Genomic DNA, 16,183 nt, shown 5'->3' on the forward strand with positions numbered 1-16,183 from the left:
GCCACCGGGCCCACAAGTGGCAAACAGCCACGTCTTTGGCTGCGTGGCTGTCAGAAGAGAAAGCATAAAGCAGGGAAAGGGGGGCGCCCACTGCGCAGACGTGGGTGGGAAAGGAGGGCAGCATCTGCGTGGGGCTGGGGGCAGTGGGTGACTGGCCGCATCCCGCCTTCCCCGCAGGCTGAGCGTACAGGGGCTGAGGCAGGCAGGAGGAGCAGCAGGGCCCCAGGAGCAAGGATGAGGACTCCGAGCTGCGGAGAGGAAAGAAGAGAGCACCCGAAGGCGTCGACCTTGCTCTGAAGAGGAAAGCGTATGCTAATGATTAAGTAAGTCTTTTGAAGATTCAGTTTGTAGTACTCCAGGCAATGTCAAACCACAGGGTAAAATGAATTTTGCAGTGAAGCACTGACGTTAGAAACTTTTGCCTACAGCTAATCAAATTAGATGCCCTCCCCCCCCTAAAAAGCACAATATAAATTAATACATCAACACTTGAATGAAAAAGGGAGCAATCAATGTTAAATGACAAAGTGAAAAGGTAAGGGATTTTAAGAGGAAAAGCTGAGGCTCTGTTCTTGTCATGCCCAGCTTCAAGCAAGGCCAACAATGGGAAGAAATCTGTCCTTGGAGTGGGAAGGAAAAGGGAGTGCAAGAGCAATCCGCACCTGAGAGACTGAGCAAAGTCACTGAGAGGCCAGGGCAGAGGGAGGGGAGAGAAGAAAAGAAGCCAGCCAAAGACAGAAACCAGCAGAGTGAGTTTCCCTTGTGTTTGCATAAGTTAGCACCTGTATCGCTTGCAGCAGGAGAAGAGTGTGCGTGGTGGGGTGTGGAGGCCTTTCCCTGGGAAATACAAGGGTCGCTGTTTTACATATGAACGAGGCCTGATGATAGAAAATGTCTCCAGTTTTATGCTAATGCTGAAGAACTTGTGCTGCTGATGCACTGAAAGTAGCCTTGCCCTTGGCGGAAGGACCTACCGTTTTTTTCTTAGATTTCTCTGCAGGATGTCCGCCCATCTCCATTAGAATACCACTTCCACTTGAAGTTCATTGTTTGCTTCAAATGCCCCTGAGGAAAGACTGATACCTGTACGTAGGTGGAGCGCAATCGCTTTGCCACCTAGCTGTAGTGGTTGGTTGCAGTGTGTTAGTGTGGAGCTATTGTACAAGTTTCTTGCCACAATTTGCAACAATCTGCTAATAAATTGTAAAACTACCGGTGTTATATTCAGTATTGTTCTCAATTAACGACAACACAAACCTTAAAGTATACTGTAATGTTGTGTGTTTTCATTACAGGTTATTTCTCTAAAGAGAAGGTGTAGATGTTAATACTGATATGTGACAATAAGATCTCTTTGCATAAGAAATTCCACACGAACATCCATTGAGATTTACTGTCAGGAGAAAAGATATGCAGAAGTTGTGATAGCTGTTCTTAAATTTAGTTTCTTTTACATAGTTCTTATGGAGGTGGAGTAGACTGAGAACACCACCACTAATGTTTGTAACCACAAGGTAAAGTCAGTTTATCCAGCAGTTTGCATTTCCTGTGTCTGAGAGAAAATTTACTTCTCCTGAGACTAGCTTGTGAGATTTCTGCGGTTTTCTCATCAAACTGATCCCTGCTGCTTGTTGCCATCCTCTGTCTTGGAAAGTTGCATTGAAGTTTGCCCGTTTTATCTTTTTGTATCAAAAAAAGTATTTAGTAATGTTGTTCTCTGCGACAACAAAAGGGTCTGTTTAGAATAAGTGCTTTTACATTGTCTTCGTGTCTGTGCCACATGCACAGCTTTTCTGAAAGGTCTCTCAGTGCCGAAAAAATACTTGACAAATCCTGTTAGTTACGTATGTTATTTTAATGAGTGGACTGAAGTGTATATATTAAGGCGTGTATTTAAAAGTCATACTAGACATGTTCACGATTCTAAATGTTGCTTGGAAATATTTTGATTCTTGCATTTGAAAGGAACGCTTCAGTTTCAAAAGCAGCTACTACTTGCTGTTTAGGGACTGACGTTCAGTGGGCTTTACCACATCCAGGACTGTAGTTCATAAATGTTGAGTGCTTGTAGCTAGTGTTGATAGTACATGTGCTTATCTCTCAAATCGAAAATTTAACTTAATAATTGTATTTTCTGAAAAACAAGCTAATGCTTTTTTTTTATATATATATATATAAGTAAAATCTTAAATTACAGCCCTGTAACACAATCTGTGCATCATACCAGCCTGGAGCAGCACTGGATTTCTGTTGCTCATTCCTCTCCCTAAACAAATAGCCCCCACTTGGAAGAATAACATAAATCCTTTACAGAGCCCAAATTGTCATTTGATGATTATGAGCCATGTAGCCACAGATTTAGGTACTTAAGGTGATACTTTAGTGGGGATTGTCTCCCTAATGTCCAAGGAGTGATCTTCAAAGCTGAAGCATGTGCTGCTGCCTGCAAGTATGGTGTCCCAGCAGGGATGGGATGCCTTAGGTGCTTGCTGACACCCAAAGGCGAAGGCCTTCCCTTCCCTTCCTCCTTCCCTGCTCCACCCTCCTGCTCCCAGTGAGGCACTCTGGCCACAAGGTGAGCAGTAAATTCACTCCTCTGGCAAAAGAACATTTACTTTTTTTTTTTTTTTTGCCAGGACATTTTCATGTTAATTCCACTTAGCTGAGTCAGCTTGTTTTGCATCAAACGAGTGCTGGTTCAGGGCAAAGAGTAGTAGTTTGCAGCCAGAAGCAGGTGGGAAAGGAAGGAGACGACAAGCAAAAGCAGGAAACTTGCGTTTGATGATGAGATGTTGAGGTAGCTTGTGGCGTATTCAGTGCAGAAATCTCTAGGAGTGCTTGAGGCACTACCTCCACAGGCAGTAACGGGTTTCTCTGCTCATACTCTGGCTTGGCCAGAATCCAGCCAGCTCTTGCAGAACTCTGTTAGCTAATATAGCAGCCCCTCTATGAAACATCCTTTCTTTCTTTCCTTTTTCTAATTATAAACGTTATAAATTAAATCATGTTCCTCCGTGCTTAAAGGCACTATCACTTTTTAAGGCTTCGTTTTATGTTTAAAGTGACCATCTGCCAAATGAAATGTGGGATCAAGCTAACGGGTGGTTGGCAGTTTGGGTCACAATTTGTCATGTTATTTGATCATAATTAGTCATAAAATATGATTTGGTCATAATTAAAACCAATACATCAGACACCAGTCCAGGGACAGAATAAGGCTCCAGGTCATGCTTGGCATTGTTACTGACTTGTAACTGATTTATTTATTAACTTACTTGTTTCTTAGTGTGCTATTACTGCACACGGTGATGGAAAAACATCAGCCAGTGTTTCTGTTGAGTGTGATGGAGTATTTTGCGTGTTGCACATGTACAGGCCTGGCCAGGCTGCGTGGTCTGTCACAGCTTTAACAGTGCTGCAGATGTTAGATGCCAGGACAGCACCACTGAGGGACCTTGTGTGTGAGGCAGCAGGTGTTACTGAATGGGGTGATTCTTCCTAGGGCCTGCAGTTGCTGCCTGTGCTTTTGGCATCCTTTTTCACTGCAGGTACATCAAACCTAGCTTTACAAGGCTTTTCCAGTGTCTCTCTGTCCCCAGATGCTCTCTTCTTCCATAAAAGGCACTGCTTCTGTCCTTTGTCTTTCCATAACAGATCAGGCTTGGTTTTGGTCTTACCCAGGCTCTTCCCTCGTGTTTAAGTGTAAGATAAAGAAATTTTTAATTTCTTGCATTAAGAACCTTCCAGTTAAACAGTTGTTTTTTGCAGCAAAATGCTTGGTATGCTTCAGGGCAATTTTTGATGGGCTGAAAATCATGGGAAAGAGGTAGAGTCAGATGGACGTGCTGACCAGCAGCTTCAGCTGGTGTTCTTTGGAGAAAGTAGTTAACAGCACAGCGTGCGGCTAACTCTGCAAGACAGAGCTTACAGCTCGGCGGGTGAAAGTGGACAAAAGGATCGTATTTCGGTTCATAATAGTACTTTATTTTGGAACTAGCACAGCATCGTGAATAGTTTGCTAATGTACACGGACATCGTGGTGCTTAGCTTTCAGTGGCTAATGCTTCTTCTATTTGTCAACAAAAGCTCTAGAAGTGCTTAGCAGTTGGCCTTATGGAGGGAGAAGGAATCTTCAAAATCGATTGAAAACAGTGCTTCAGAGACTTGCAGACTTTTTTTTTTTTTGAAAATTAATGTTTCAGAGATAGAAATATTCAAATAATTTGAGTGTATGTGATCAGATGAAGTTTTTAAAAGCGCAGGACAAAGAGGAGCTGGGACTGATTATCTAACAAATTTTAAAAAGAGTGCAGAATAAAATTTCTCAGCTTCTTTCTTCCGTGCTGAACAAACAGTAGGAATTCACTTACAGAACGTGGATGTAGCACCTTTGTGTGGGCTATGTGTAAGTAAAGATGCTGCCAGGCTGTGGTTATCTTCCATAAGCAGCACTGAGTAAGCAGGTGTTATGCACTAATAACACAAGCCTTGGTCAGGCCTATTATTAATCACTGACTGGTTGTTGGGTGGTTTTTTTTGGTTGTGATTGTGGTTCTGACCAAAGCCGAAAATTGCAATTGCTTAACAGATAAGATTTTGCATTTAATTTGGCAGTCGGCCTCTTTAAACATCAAGCTAGATGCTAAGAAAGGTGTAAATAGGGAAGGAAGTGCTGCCTTTCAAAGAACATGCTTTATCTTGGAGCCTCAGGGCAAGTGCTCTTTCTTTGCATTTCTTTACATAAGCTCAGTGCCTTTATTTGATAAAAAGCTTGGGCGTAATTACAGACAAATGAATCTCAGTCTTCAGGAGCAGAACAAATGTTGATCTACTAAATCATGGCACTTCTGATGCTACAAGAGATGAGTGAGCTGACAGAAAGCACACTGTACCAAAGAGGGGGAAGGCCCTGTTTCCTTCACCTTCGCAACCCTCCTCCTGATCGTGTGGTTCCACACCTTCTAAGGCACCACCACTCGCACTTGAGTTGATTCAACTCACCTGCTCACCAGAAAGCTGTCTACATTTTGCTGGATGAGCACATTCAACTGATTTATGAAGGGATCTAGTAAGCACCAGCACTGGTGTAAGGCAAGTGGCAGAAATCTGCAATGATAATGTAGGAAAAAAGAGAACTTAAAGCTTTTGTTCTCAAATAAGCTCATGGTTTAACAAGGAGTATTTTATTTTAACTCTTACTGGATATTATCCTTTGTATTGCATCCAAGCTGGGTATTTAACATTAAATACAGGACATGTAATATTCAATACTTGTTTAGTAGTTATTGATATTTAGGTAATTTAACTGAAACTGCTTAAACAACTTGAACGATCTCAAGTATTTCCCATTTCCTACATGAAGCAAGTACTGCACCAGGACTTCATAAACCTGTTCTAAGGCCTTTTCAAAACTTGTGTTGAAATGTACCAATTTCAAGACTGAAGTATTTTTCTGATACTTTCAGGTCTTTGGCTTAATCAGAATGAAGCACCTAAGCCCCATCAGCTGTTTTCCAAGTCTCAGTTTAGAGGACCGATTAAAAGATTCATTGGATCTTCAAATACAGGAAACTACTGTTCTGTGAGGAGTTTTAACCAGCTAGTTCAGCTCATCTTGTGTGGTAGTAGCGGGGTTCTGTGCAGGGAGATAAGACTGACCCTACTCACTCTGTCTGAACTGGTTGTGCTACGTTATCAGCTGTACCTAGCTGCCCTCATCTGTCTTCCCTGCCTCTCTGCGCAAGTTTATTCCCGCTGCGCAATGTGTATCATCCCTTCAGGCTGAAGTCACCATTACCAAAACAAGGAAGTTCTGCTTCCTGCTTTGCTTTTGCACACCTGTTCTGGTGCTCTGTCATGATCTTGCTCAGTTAACTAACCCTTAGAAGATGGGTATTTTTCTGCCGCATCAGTGTGTTAAAGCTTCCCGCCAAAGGTCTGGGGAAAGCCAAGGAAGATGGAAGGGTACACCAGCTTGTTCAGTTGGCTTGTTTGTCTTGAGGACTTCGTGTCCAGTGACTGCTGTTCACAGTTAAGAACCTTACTTCATATTTATATACATCAGATGCGTAAGTGAACTAGAACAGTGAAGTAGGAAGCTTTTGTCCAGAGCAGAAATTAGCAATGTTAAAAAAAAAAAAAGCTTCATCCCCTTTGATAGTTGCTATATGCCATAAAGAAGTATGCTTGCTGTCAACAGCTTCACAAAAAGAAATTCTAAAGGGTTTTATCCGTTTTTTCTCTTTAGTAAAAAACAAGCAAACAAAAAAAAACAGCTTAGGCTGAATTAGGCTTTGGGTTTTTTGTTTGGTTTTTGCTATGATTAGCCTGTGCAAATGTTTATTGGAAATTGTTTTGCAAGATAATAGACTAGCAGAGTTTTAAATGTCGCTGCTTCTCTCCCACCAAAATGCCAGCACTTAACATCAAAGTTGCAATAAAAACGTAACTAGTGACAGCTGCATTCAAAAGGCCGTGTTAGATGGGTAGAAGGAAGGTTGAAATACAGTGAAGTCACATAAACCATTTACACAGGTCAAGAATGACTAGAAACAGTCAGAAGTTACTGCTGAATAACGAACAGCATATTGGGGAAGGCGTGCTTAACATTTTTGAGAGGAAAATGTGAAAGTTCTTGACTGTGAAAACTGTATAGTGGTAAGTTTCTATGTGACAAGAATAAATTAAAAGACATTTACAGTGTAGAAAGAGCAAGCTTAAAGTGTTCATAGATGAGTTTCAAACCCGGTGTTTCCTTCCTGTTCTTCACCACATGGAACAAGTGAGGATAGCAGCAATAAAACTTTTGATGCAAGATGAGACTGTAAGTAGAAAGGTTGCCTTTTTTTTCTTACAGAAGGAAAAAAATGGCTGTAAAGGAACCTGTAGTGTTGATCAAAGTAATCAAAAAGAATTGATAATGACCTCCTATGGATAGTTAATGCAGCTTATTCAGAGCTAGTAATGTAGAAAAAGATGAAGGATCTTCCTGTGCTTTCCAAATGCACTTTTTGAGGGCAGATCAGACTCAAAAAACCTGGCTTATGTAAGTAGACATCATTAAGACAATAGAATAACCTATAAATTAGGTTTGGGAGCAGCATTGTGGTAAATAATGTATTACATTATATTTTTTTACTACCTGAAGTAATCAGTTATTTCATTTTTGGCTCCAATCCCAGTGCAGTTGAAGTCAATAAAAACCTTGCCATAGACTTCTATAGGACCAAAATCAAATGCTTCAAGACTTACATTTTCCTAAACTGCAGAGGAAGTACGCTTCCATGTGGTCCTTTGTTTTTGCTCCTCCAGTTTTTTACACACACACACGCACACACGTAATGCTTATAATACTATTCGTCAGAGGATTTGAGAAATGAAGTAGTACGCTTTCTTGTGTCACTGAAGCAAAAAACAGGTTAGGTGACTTATTTTTCAGTTGACAGAGTTGAAGACTGCTTTTCTGACTGTCAGTTATTTGCTCTAACTAATAATCTATTCAGATTTCTAAAAGGTTGCATGCTGTAAACTATTATGATGCCAAAAGGACAACACGAAGTAAGTTTTGAAAATGGTCCAAGGTGATAGCCAACACCATTTAAGGACTGTGACATGTTTAAACCTCTTCTGCGAGAAACAGAATTAAAGCACTGCATAACGTTTCTCAGTGTTTCATTTAGACACTTCTGGTTTTATCTGTCACAGTAGATGTCTGTTAATTTACTTAAAATCCACTGTCTTTCCTGCCAGCCCTTGAAAAGAAAGTCATGAAGGTCAACCCTGATGATTTACATCTGTACACAAGCTGGATTAAACTTGCTCCTGTTTTGCTCCTCTAAAAGCTCCTCTAAAACTACCTCCTCCACCCACCTAAGGAGAGTTCTGTTTGCTGTTTTCTATGTTCTAATAGTAACTACATTTTCAAAGGAAATGGTGTGTAAAATATGGAAGTGTGTCAATACTTCTTAATTCACAAGACATCATGGTCTACCTCTTGTTTATTTTTCCTGTGCTACCCCGATGAGTAAGAACTTATAAAACAAAACAAGATACAAGGTAAGCGTTCGGACATAGTAGCCCATCTATGAAAGTAAAAGCAAAACAAACAAACAAACAATCCCATTGACTGCTTGGGAAATTTTTCCCTATCTAAGATGAGGTAAGTCTGTTATGTTTAATTTAATTTTAAACTTTGCTCCATATTTATGATGTACAGGATGTGTTTTGTAAAGTGTTACATGTAACCACTATTTGAATGTCAGTCGCTGCATATTTTGAATACCCTCAGGGTCTAAACTGCAGATTCATTGACTAATTTTGAAGTGTTATACTCTATAGAAGTGTATAAAAGGTGCAGTTTAACGTCCATGCTATAAGTTCTTTTAGCAATAAAGTTACTCATCCTAGGTTTGTTTGTTTTGTTTTTTTTCATTATATGAAGGTCAAGATTTTTGCTTGCATTGCATAGAATCACTTGCAAATAAGTTTTAGGAATAGCAGAAGAATCAAACTTCAGGTGATTAAGTAGGTTTCAGTACAATTTCTGTAGTTTATTTGTGATCTTGCCGGCTGCATACATCATTACATAAAACAGTACAGAATCCGAACTTTTACAAGCCCTGTGAAATCCCTCTCCTTGAAAGTGCTGCTGTCAGTCCCATTTAACTAGTATGTTTGTGTCCCAGGGAAGATCTAGAGAAAAGCCTGGAGTAGTTTGGCATATTATTCCACAGGCAAAACGTCTCTTCTTCCCCGATTTATATACTTAGACTGCAAGGGGAACATTATCCATGGAACCTGTGTACTTTCCAGACAAAGTATCCTAACCATAATTTTAACAAGGGACTAATCTCTAGCTATTTGCTTAGCATCCCCCCCAAAAAGAGTGGTAGTACACTAAATACCATGTTGGAATATCAAAAAACCTTTTGATTAAAGTATACTTTGTCTGAGCAGGTAATGTGTCATGCAATTAACGGTTCCTCTTCATCCAAAATAAATCACAAAAATACATAAAATTAAGTAGTGTTAACCAGCAGTGTCTAAAACAAACCGATGTATTCCAGAAGCAGTAACATATTTACATTTGATCAACTCATGAAATATTTTTCATACTCAAATCTATTACTAGAATGAATAGAAAATTACACAGCAGTAAAGTGAATACATCAAACAATAAAGTAGATTTCTTAGTGATTGAAAGCATCAAGTCACAAAAATGGTTAGTGTCTATGAAACCAATTAAAATACTGTTCCTTCTAAAGAAACAAGATGAAACTATTAATGAAACATCAATAGTATGATGGGATGGCTCAAAGTGCATGTGGAAGAGTGTAACAGTACAAGACTTAATCCTGATACATTCCCTCATCTTAGCGCAATAACCTCATGCAAAGAATTGTCCTGCAGTCTTTGCAACAGATCACTTCTCCCAAATGGGATTTTCACTTGCTCCTAGTTACGCTAAAGATCTTTCACATTTTTGTAAACTGTCTTGCAATATGCAAGGTAGCGCACTTTAAAAAAGTATGTTATGCTTCAGTAATACCCCCTCTCTCCAGAAGGAAGGTTGTAGCTAAGGGGCAGGGAGTGACATGGACTTTTTAAACACCCGTGCCCCTTTTGGGGGCCCTGGGTAAGGAGGTGGTGGTACATCGTGCTGTCCATCTGAAGTAACTGCTTGCTCATAAGTTGGTAGTCCTGAATCATCAGTTCTGAGAGGAAGTGGATTTAAAGAAAGTTCTTCATGCCTTCTGAAGATGCTGGTAGAATTACGTCTTCTACTTCTTACGTAATCCAAGGACCTAAACAAAGTTAACAGCATTATAAGTAGCAGCTTCCGTTTTAATAAATGGAAGAAAGAATATGAAGTCTTTGTTGTAAAACAATAATAAAAAAAACTACCCTTGCCTTTAATGATCATAAACAACAGAATCCAAATACACTCCTCAAACCACAGGGTAAGAATAGTTCACTAATGGGAAATGGGTGGGGAAGAGAGAACAGACTCCTCTTGTATTCTTTTGAAGTTTAGAATGAAGCAGGGCTGGAGAATTGATAGAGAAGCATTTCCTCCAACCTACCTCATTCCACATCTGAAGCAGATTAGATGCCATGAAGTGCATACACTCTACTTTTAAGAGCAAAATAGAACACACTTAAACTTTCCAGTGCAGGCCCCAACCTATTAAATTGATTCTGTTTTTAAGTAGGGGTATTTTGGACCCAAGAAGACACACAAACACAAAAACAGAAGTTCTGTCAGCTATGAAGTGCTGTTTTATGTTTTTGTGTTACTAATTAACTTCAGTGAAACTACTTACTGCTAGTCCTCACCTAACTTTGCTTCCAGGAAACTGAGAACTAGAGCTCCCATTGACTTATCTGAAAACGCAGTTAGACCAGCCAATGGTGGTTTTTAAATTCCACTGTAAGAGGCCAAGGTAGATTTTTTACTTTTTTTTTTTTTCCCCCCTCTCAGCAGTGAAGTTCCTTACCCTGGTGGTTGCGTTGATTTGCATCTACTTTTGCAGCAGTAGAAGATAAGCAGTCCAATTATGACTAACATTACTCCAGCAGCAACTAGACTGATGAGAAGTCCTGTAACGTTAATCTTTTGTAGTGTTTCATCACCTGAAAATAAAATAGTGGTTATTTTCAGATAGGGTTTTTTCCATCTGCATACTCTACAGTATACACTACGAAATATCAATTTTGCTGTGCTATAAAGGTGTTCCTTTCCACAAATGTCTGGTGTGCTCTGAGAAGCCATAATATCAGTGCAACACAGTTCACATTCAGCTTAAAGCAGAGGTGAGTAGATGTTCCCTTTTCTGTATGTGAAACTTCTGAGATGTCTCTCCTCCAGTGCCTTCCAAATACTTCTTCACATACTTGTGACCCTGATCAAATTGTAGATCTGCTAACTGGTGTATTTTTAAGGAGGTACTGTTATGACAAATACAAGACATTGCAATATGAGAACAGAATAAAAGAATAAAAAAGATGACTTACCTGTTTTTATTTTAGGGCCTTTAGTTGAATAGTCTTTCCAGAAATCCATCTATAAAAATACAAAGGATGAGATTTATAAGAAATCCATAATTGGCAGTCTTGAGCATTTTCAAAAATATGGTACTGTAGGCAAAATTTAACAATGGCATAAACAGAAGCAACTCTGGATGAGGGATTTGTACTTGCTTATCCCATCATATTTATGTCATACATTCAAATTTGCATAAAAATTACAATTTCACAAAGAATAAAATGCCAGTTGGTGAAATATTGAACTGCATTTCCACCTTCAGGTTAGGTGTTCCTTGCTCTTTCTGCAAGTTAGTGCAGAGCACATCTGCGATCATGAAGAGATTAGTGCTGCATGCAGCAAGAGCCAGTCTTCAGACAACCATTACGTTCTTTTACTGGGCTGTAAAGTTTCTCATTTGTTTTGGCTAAATAATATTTTTTTTCCAAGGTGCATATAGGTAGTAATTTAAAAGATAATGCTACAGGAATACTCAGCAATAGCTGAACTGTAGATCTAGCTTGCACTTATAAAACGCTTATTTGGCATTAAATAAGGATGAGATTAGCCAATTAATACGTAGAGCATTTGGAACACATTCAATCTGGCTGCTGAGAAGTTGCTAAAATTCTGAAATGCATATAGGTATAGCCACAAGTGGTACTTCTGAAGTCTCATTTCTGATTGTTTGTGCAGAATTGGAGCCCTTATCTCAAGTCTTTAAGGCAACAGTACATATGCAAGCACATTCACTGCATATCAAGTGCAATAATCATATCTAATTTGGGCCTCTACTACTATAAAATAAGCGATCTTGTTTTAATTTCTGTAAAAAATAGTATTTAAATACAGTAATCGTATATTCAATAACCTCCTTCAGTATATATCAATTTGTTTGAATAACTACCGTTTTATCCGGGTCTTCAAATACTTCTCTGGCTTCTTCATAGGTGCACAGCTCTTCAAAGCATTCTCTTTCCAGGTTATCCGGTGTGAATGCTTCAAAATCAAATCTGTTCTCCAGAAGATGTCGTCCAATGAATAAATTGGCCTCCTTTGCTGATGTGAACACTAGTATAAAAAAAAAAAAAGTGATTTAAAACAAGTTAGGAAGGCTACATATGGTGTCTTTAAAGAGTGGTTAATATCCTGAAGGGACTATGTTGAGTCAACTTCTTCTTGTAGAAGTTCTCTTCTTCTCAACTACATACAGGAGAAAAAAACATCAAGCTCTCCTCCTAATATGTTGTCTTTGTTGCTAACTTTTCCAATTACGCAATATAAAATGGACATATTTTCCTCTCATAAAGCATTTCAGCTATTTCTTATAATGGCCAAGAGAATTTGGTTCTCAAGACAGCAGTTGGAAGTTCAAGATTTAGTATTATCCCTTCTGGGATGCGGGCATCAGCTTTTCACTGGAGCCTTTGAGTACAAAGCATAGTCACAGAAAGCAGAAATCCAGTCAGATCGAAACCCAGCAAGATTCTGACCTACTGGAGGGGAAAGGAAAAAAAAAGTCATCTTCTTTCAAAATAATCTTCAAAATACATTTATCAATATTCAGGTGTCTGTGAGTTCCAACGTTTGTTTACAGACTAGATTTTAAATCACGGCTGCAGAGTCCTATTCAGTTCTCTTTTCACAACTGTGGCAGCAAGTTTTATGTAAAGATTGGCATATTGCCATGCTTATTTGTTTAAAATTAGTCCATGATAGGAATTTTACTGGCAGCAGGCATTTCTGAAGAAATTTAATTCTTTTCTTCTTTTGTGCTTATTACAAGCCCTATGAAGCCTTGTGGAGTAAGTTGTAAGGTAAGATTCCAGAAGAGTTAGTGAAATTGTAGAAGGCTTTGGAATACAGGAATGCATTTTCTCACCAGGCATTTTTCATAGTCAAGTTTTAGCCTGTTCTTGCTATGGTTTCTTTTAAGAAATATCATCTTTATATGACAAAACTAGTTTTCTGGCTTGGCTTTCAGTGAAAGCCTAATCTGTACTCTAAGAAATCCAGACTTTGGTTTGGTAAGATGACTAGAGGATTATTTTTGCAACTGTAATTCAGAAACAGCATTGTTACATACCAAGCCAGACAGATAAAAAAGGAGATGAGATTCAGAATAAAGTTATTCAGCTACAAATTAGCTCTGTGTTCTTGTTTGGCTAGATTATCATATCATTCTGGAATTTTTATCCTAATAGTTACTGTTAGATCTTGCAATGGTATCTCAAAATATTTTGCTCTCTGGAAACTAAGAAAACTGAAGTATAACTTGCATATTGGTTGTTTATGCCTTTGATATTACGGTGTATTCAAGAAATATTACAGTATGTATAGAAGGAATCATATGCACGTGCACACTCGAGCAGGAAGGCAAATCTGTTATTTCAAATTAGTTGCATGAAAATCTAAGCTTAAAATATATATGCTGTATCTAAGAGTAACTAGAGAGAAGGACTTCATCCCCCCCCCCCCCCCCCAAAAAAAAAAATGTGGAAAGGGAAAAGAATTTCATGGAAATAAATATTATCAATATCTTGGTTCATTGATTGCAAATCACATAGGACTAACTTAATACTTCTGAAACGGATCTTTGGTTTTGTTCAGTAGTGTTTCATACCTTACTGTGCAAGTGCTATTAGCTATACTTCTGAATTAACTTAGATAATTTCTGCATTTTAATGAATGTGAAGTGCATGATGAGGCTGCCTGGAGAATAGAGTAGAACCTAGGACCCCTTATTCCCAGTGATACAAACTCCTTTTCTCTCTGAGCCTTCATCCATTTACCTGTGCTTTTCGTCACTTTGTAGGACACTGTCAAAGTGCACCTGTCTCCACCTCCAAATTACACATGATCCCATGATTAAGATAGTATTTGAAGAATGAAACACATGAACTTGAATTCTCTGCTATACATGAGGGAACTGGATGCAGTTCTACAGTTCCTGGGCCATATTTCAACAAGATGGTAAATCCCGTTTTAGCGTGCCTAACATTTAATTAAAAACGCATCCATGCAATGTGCTGAATAAAGTTACTCTAGTGGTAAAAGAGGCTCAGAAAATGCTGAAGAGGTAACCTCCCAGGGCAGGTACCCCATATTCTTGGCAATTGTTCTAGTTGTTAAATTATTGGATAAAAGAGACGGGCCTCTCACTTTCCAACTTCGTCTTAAAAAAAACGAGAGAACCAAGTCTATTGCCAGAAGAGGGTTCTATGCTGTGAACTTGGAGGGTAGAGGCAGCCTGGCAGCTCTGTGTTTTGCCCCAGAGCAATATGGTTTTTAATGAATAACCTGTATTCAGCATTCTTCTGCTAGCTATGTTTTCTGATCAACCTACTGCCCTGAAGGAGTTCCCTGTGCAACGTGATGGCTTTTGCAAGTCTGTGTTAAGGTTTCTGCACTCCTTATTCACTGAGGAGACCAGGCAGCTATCTTAAAAATTCCTTTGTGAAGCCGTGATGCTTAAATGTTAAGCATCAGGACTTAACTGTGATGGCTCAACATCACAGTGATCGAGTCCTTCTTGGAAACTAAATTTGTTTTTACCTCCTTTCCACCTCCCCCCTTCCAAAGCAATATCAGCACTATATTTCAAGGTGTTGTAAGGGATCTGGCACTGAGGAAAAAAAATGTCTCAAACACCAAGCAAATAAACACTTTAAAATATAAATGAATTCTAGATATACAAAACTATGATGTTATGTGCTCAGATAGTATCAAAGCAATACTGTCTTAATACAGATTTCAAACTTTTGAAATTTTGACATTTTTCTGTTCATATCAATGACAATAATGCAAAGACCTAGAAAAAGCCCAGTTGTCCCAAGCTTCACTTACTAATGAATCTGATACATGTATAATACTGATACCCAAATTATCACACATTTCAGCAAAAGGGATTCAACTATACTAAAATTAAGAATAAAACTATACAATATGTTTATGAAGCAGAAGAGCATTTGCATGCATTAGAAGAAAGTAGTTTAGAAATTAGTAGGAGAAAAACTAGATACAGTTTTACTTTGGAAAGCCCAAAATCACGTTAAAAGTAAGTTACCATCTTTCGATTCCGGGTGCTTCAGGTGATTTAATTTCTCTGCGCAGTGGGGAAACGCAAACATCATCGGGTAGAGTTGGCACAGCAGTACCAAGGCCACAAACATGGCGGGGGATCTGTCAGACAGAAACTAACGTGACTTCAGGAAAATGACAGCGCAGTCACTCCTCTGAGGTGTCGGTGATGAACCTTGAATGAATCCTACAAGTGAAGTCACCTCACGCAAGTACCTACACGCCATTTGGGCTAATGGTTCCCCAGAAGAAAAATACCGACCCAAACTGGTCCTGCGTGTCTCTGAAGTTTCCCTTGCATAACATCCGCACATGTCAGCGGGCCTCTGGCCGCAGCAGCGCAATGCCCGCTCTCCTCCCGGGGAGGAGGTCACACCGCGGCGGTCACACGGGCTCGGCGGCCACGTTAACGGGAGAGGCCTCTCACGGAGCGCCCCGGGACGCACGAAAGGACCCCGGCTGTCGCTTCGAGAGAGAAGGCGGGCCCCCGGCGTGAACACGCGTACAGGACCCGGTCTGTCAGGAGAAAGCCTCTGCCCCCCCCTCAGGGTCCGGCAGCCCGCGCTCCCCTGCCTGAGGCGACCGCCGCAGCCGAGCCCCCGCCCGGCAGCCCGCGCTCAGCCCCAGCTCTTCCGCGGGACGCCCGCGGCGGCACCCCAGGGACCGGCCGGCCCGCGGCCCCCCACCCCAACGGCTGCCCGGCCCCGGGGGCGCTCCCCTACCTGCCCTGCCGAGGCTCCGGGGGGACGGCGTCTGCCGGAGCCGCCGCCTCGCCGCCCCGCAGCGATCGCTTCCTGGAAAGGGCGCGGCCGAGGGGCAGGGCCGCACCTGAGCCGCCGCCCTGCGGGGCCCGGGCCCGGGGCGGGAAGGGAACGCCCTGAGGGAAGGGGCGCGGGGCGGCCGTGCCCCGCTGTGCCCGGCTGGGGGGGCTCCGCTTCGGGGGCTCTGGCCGTCCCCTCGGCTGACCTGACCCCCCGTGAGGACAAGGTACGAGTAACTCCGTCCGCCGCTCCTGGTTAGCGATTGACCCAGAGAAATCCCGTCGTCACTTTGAACGCTTTTTACTGTTGAAACCAGGGT

The 16,183-nt window shown here is 40.7% G+C and overlaps 2 protein-coding genes across 32 annotated transcripts in view; one reads left to right on the top strand and one right to left on the bottom strand.

The window, feature by feature from the left end:
• The window catches only part of CCDC73 (coiled-coil domain containing 73), a 95,220-nt gene that overhangs the window by 1,352 nt on the left and 77,685 nt on the right, over positions 1-16,183 (top strand). For 14 of the 30 annotated variants that reach the window (XM_048046682.2, XM_066997518.1, XM_066997517.1 and 11 more), the window contains exon 1: positions 15,416-16,090. In XM_048046682.2, the coding sequence (XP_047902639.2) occupies positions 15,416-16,090 (675 nt within the window). The other 16 variants (XM_066997529.1, XM_066997527.1, XM_066997526.1 and 13 more) reach the window with 11 other exon arrangements.
• Positions 8,525-15,943, bottom strand: PRRG4 (proline rich and Gla domain 4). 2 transcript variants are annotated; one of them, XM_048046733.2, is made up of 6 exons: positions 15,826-15,943; positions 15,090-15,205; positions 11,931-12,094; positions 11,014-11,062; positions 10,497-10,632; positions 8,525-9,803 (listed from the first exon to the last, which is right to left on the bottom strand). In XM_048046733.2, the coding sequence occupies exons 2-6, from the start codon at positions 15,193-15,195 to the stop codon at positions 9,575-9,577; spliced, it is 684 nt and encodes a 227-aa protein (XP_047902690.2). In that variant the 5' UTR covers positions 15,196-15,205; positions 15,826-15,943; the 3' UTR covers positions 8,525-9,574. The 2 variants fall into 2 exon arrangements, with proteins under 2 accessions (XP_047902690.2, XP_013033137.3); XM_013177683.3 differs by lacking the exon at positions 15,826-15,943 and adding an exon at positions 15,366-15,424.

Source organism: Anser cygnoides, chromosome 5 (assembly GCF_040182565.1).
Source record: "Anser cygnoides isolate HZ-2024a breed goose chromosome 5, Taihu_goose_T2T_genome, whole genome shotgun sequence".
NCBI classification, from domain to species: Eukaryota; Metazoa; Chordata; class Aves; order Anseriformes; family Anatidae; genus Anser; species Anser cygnoides.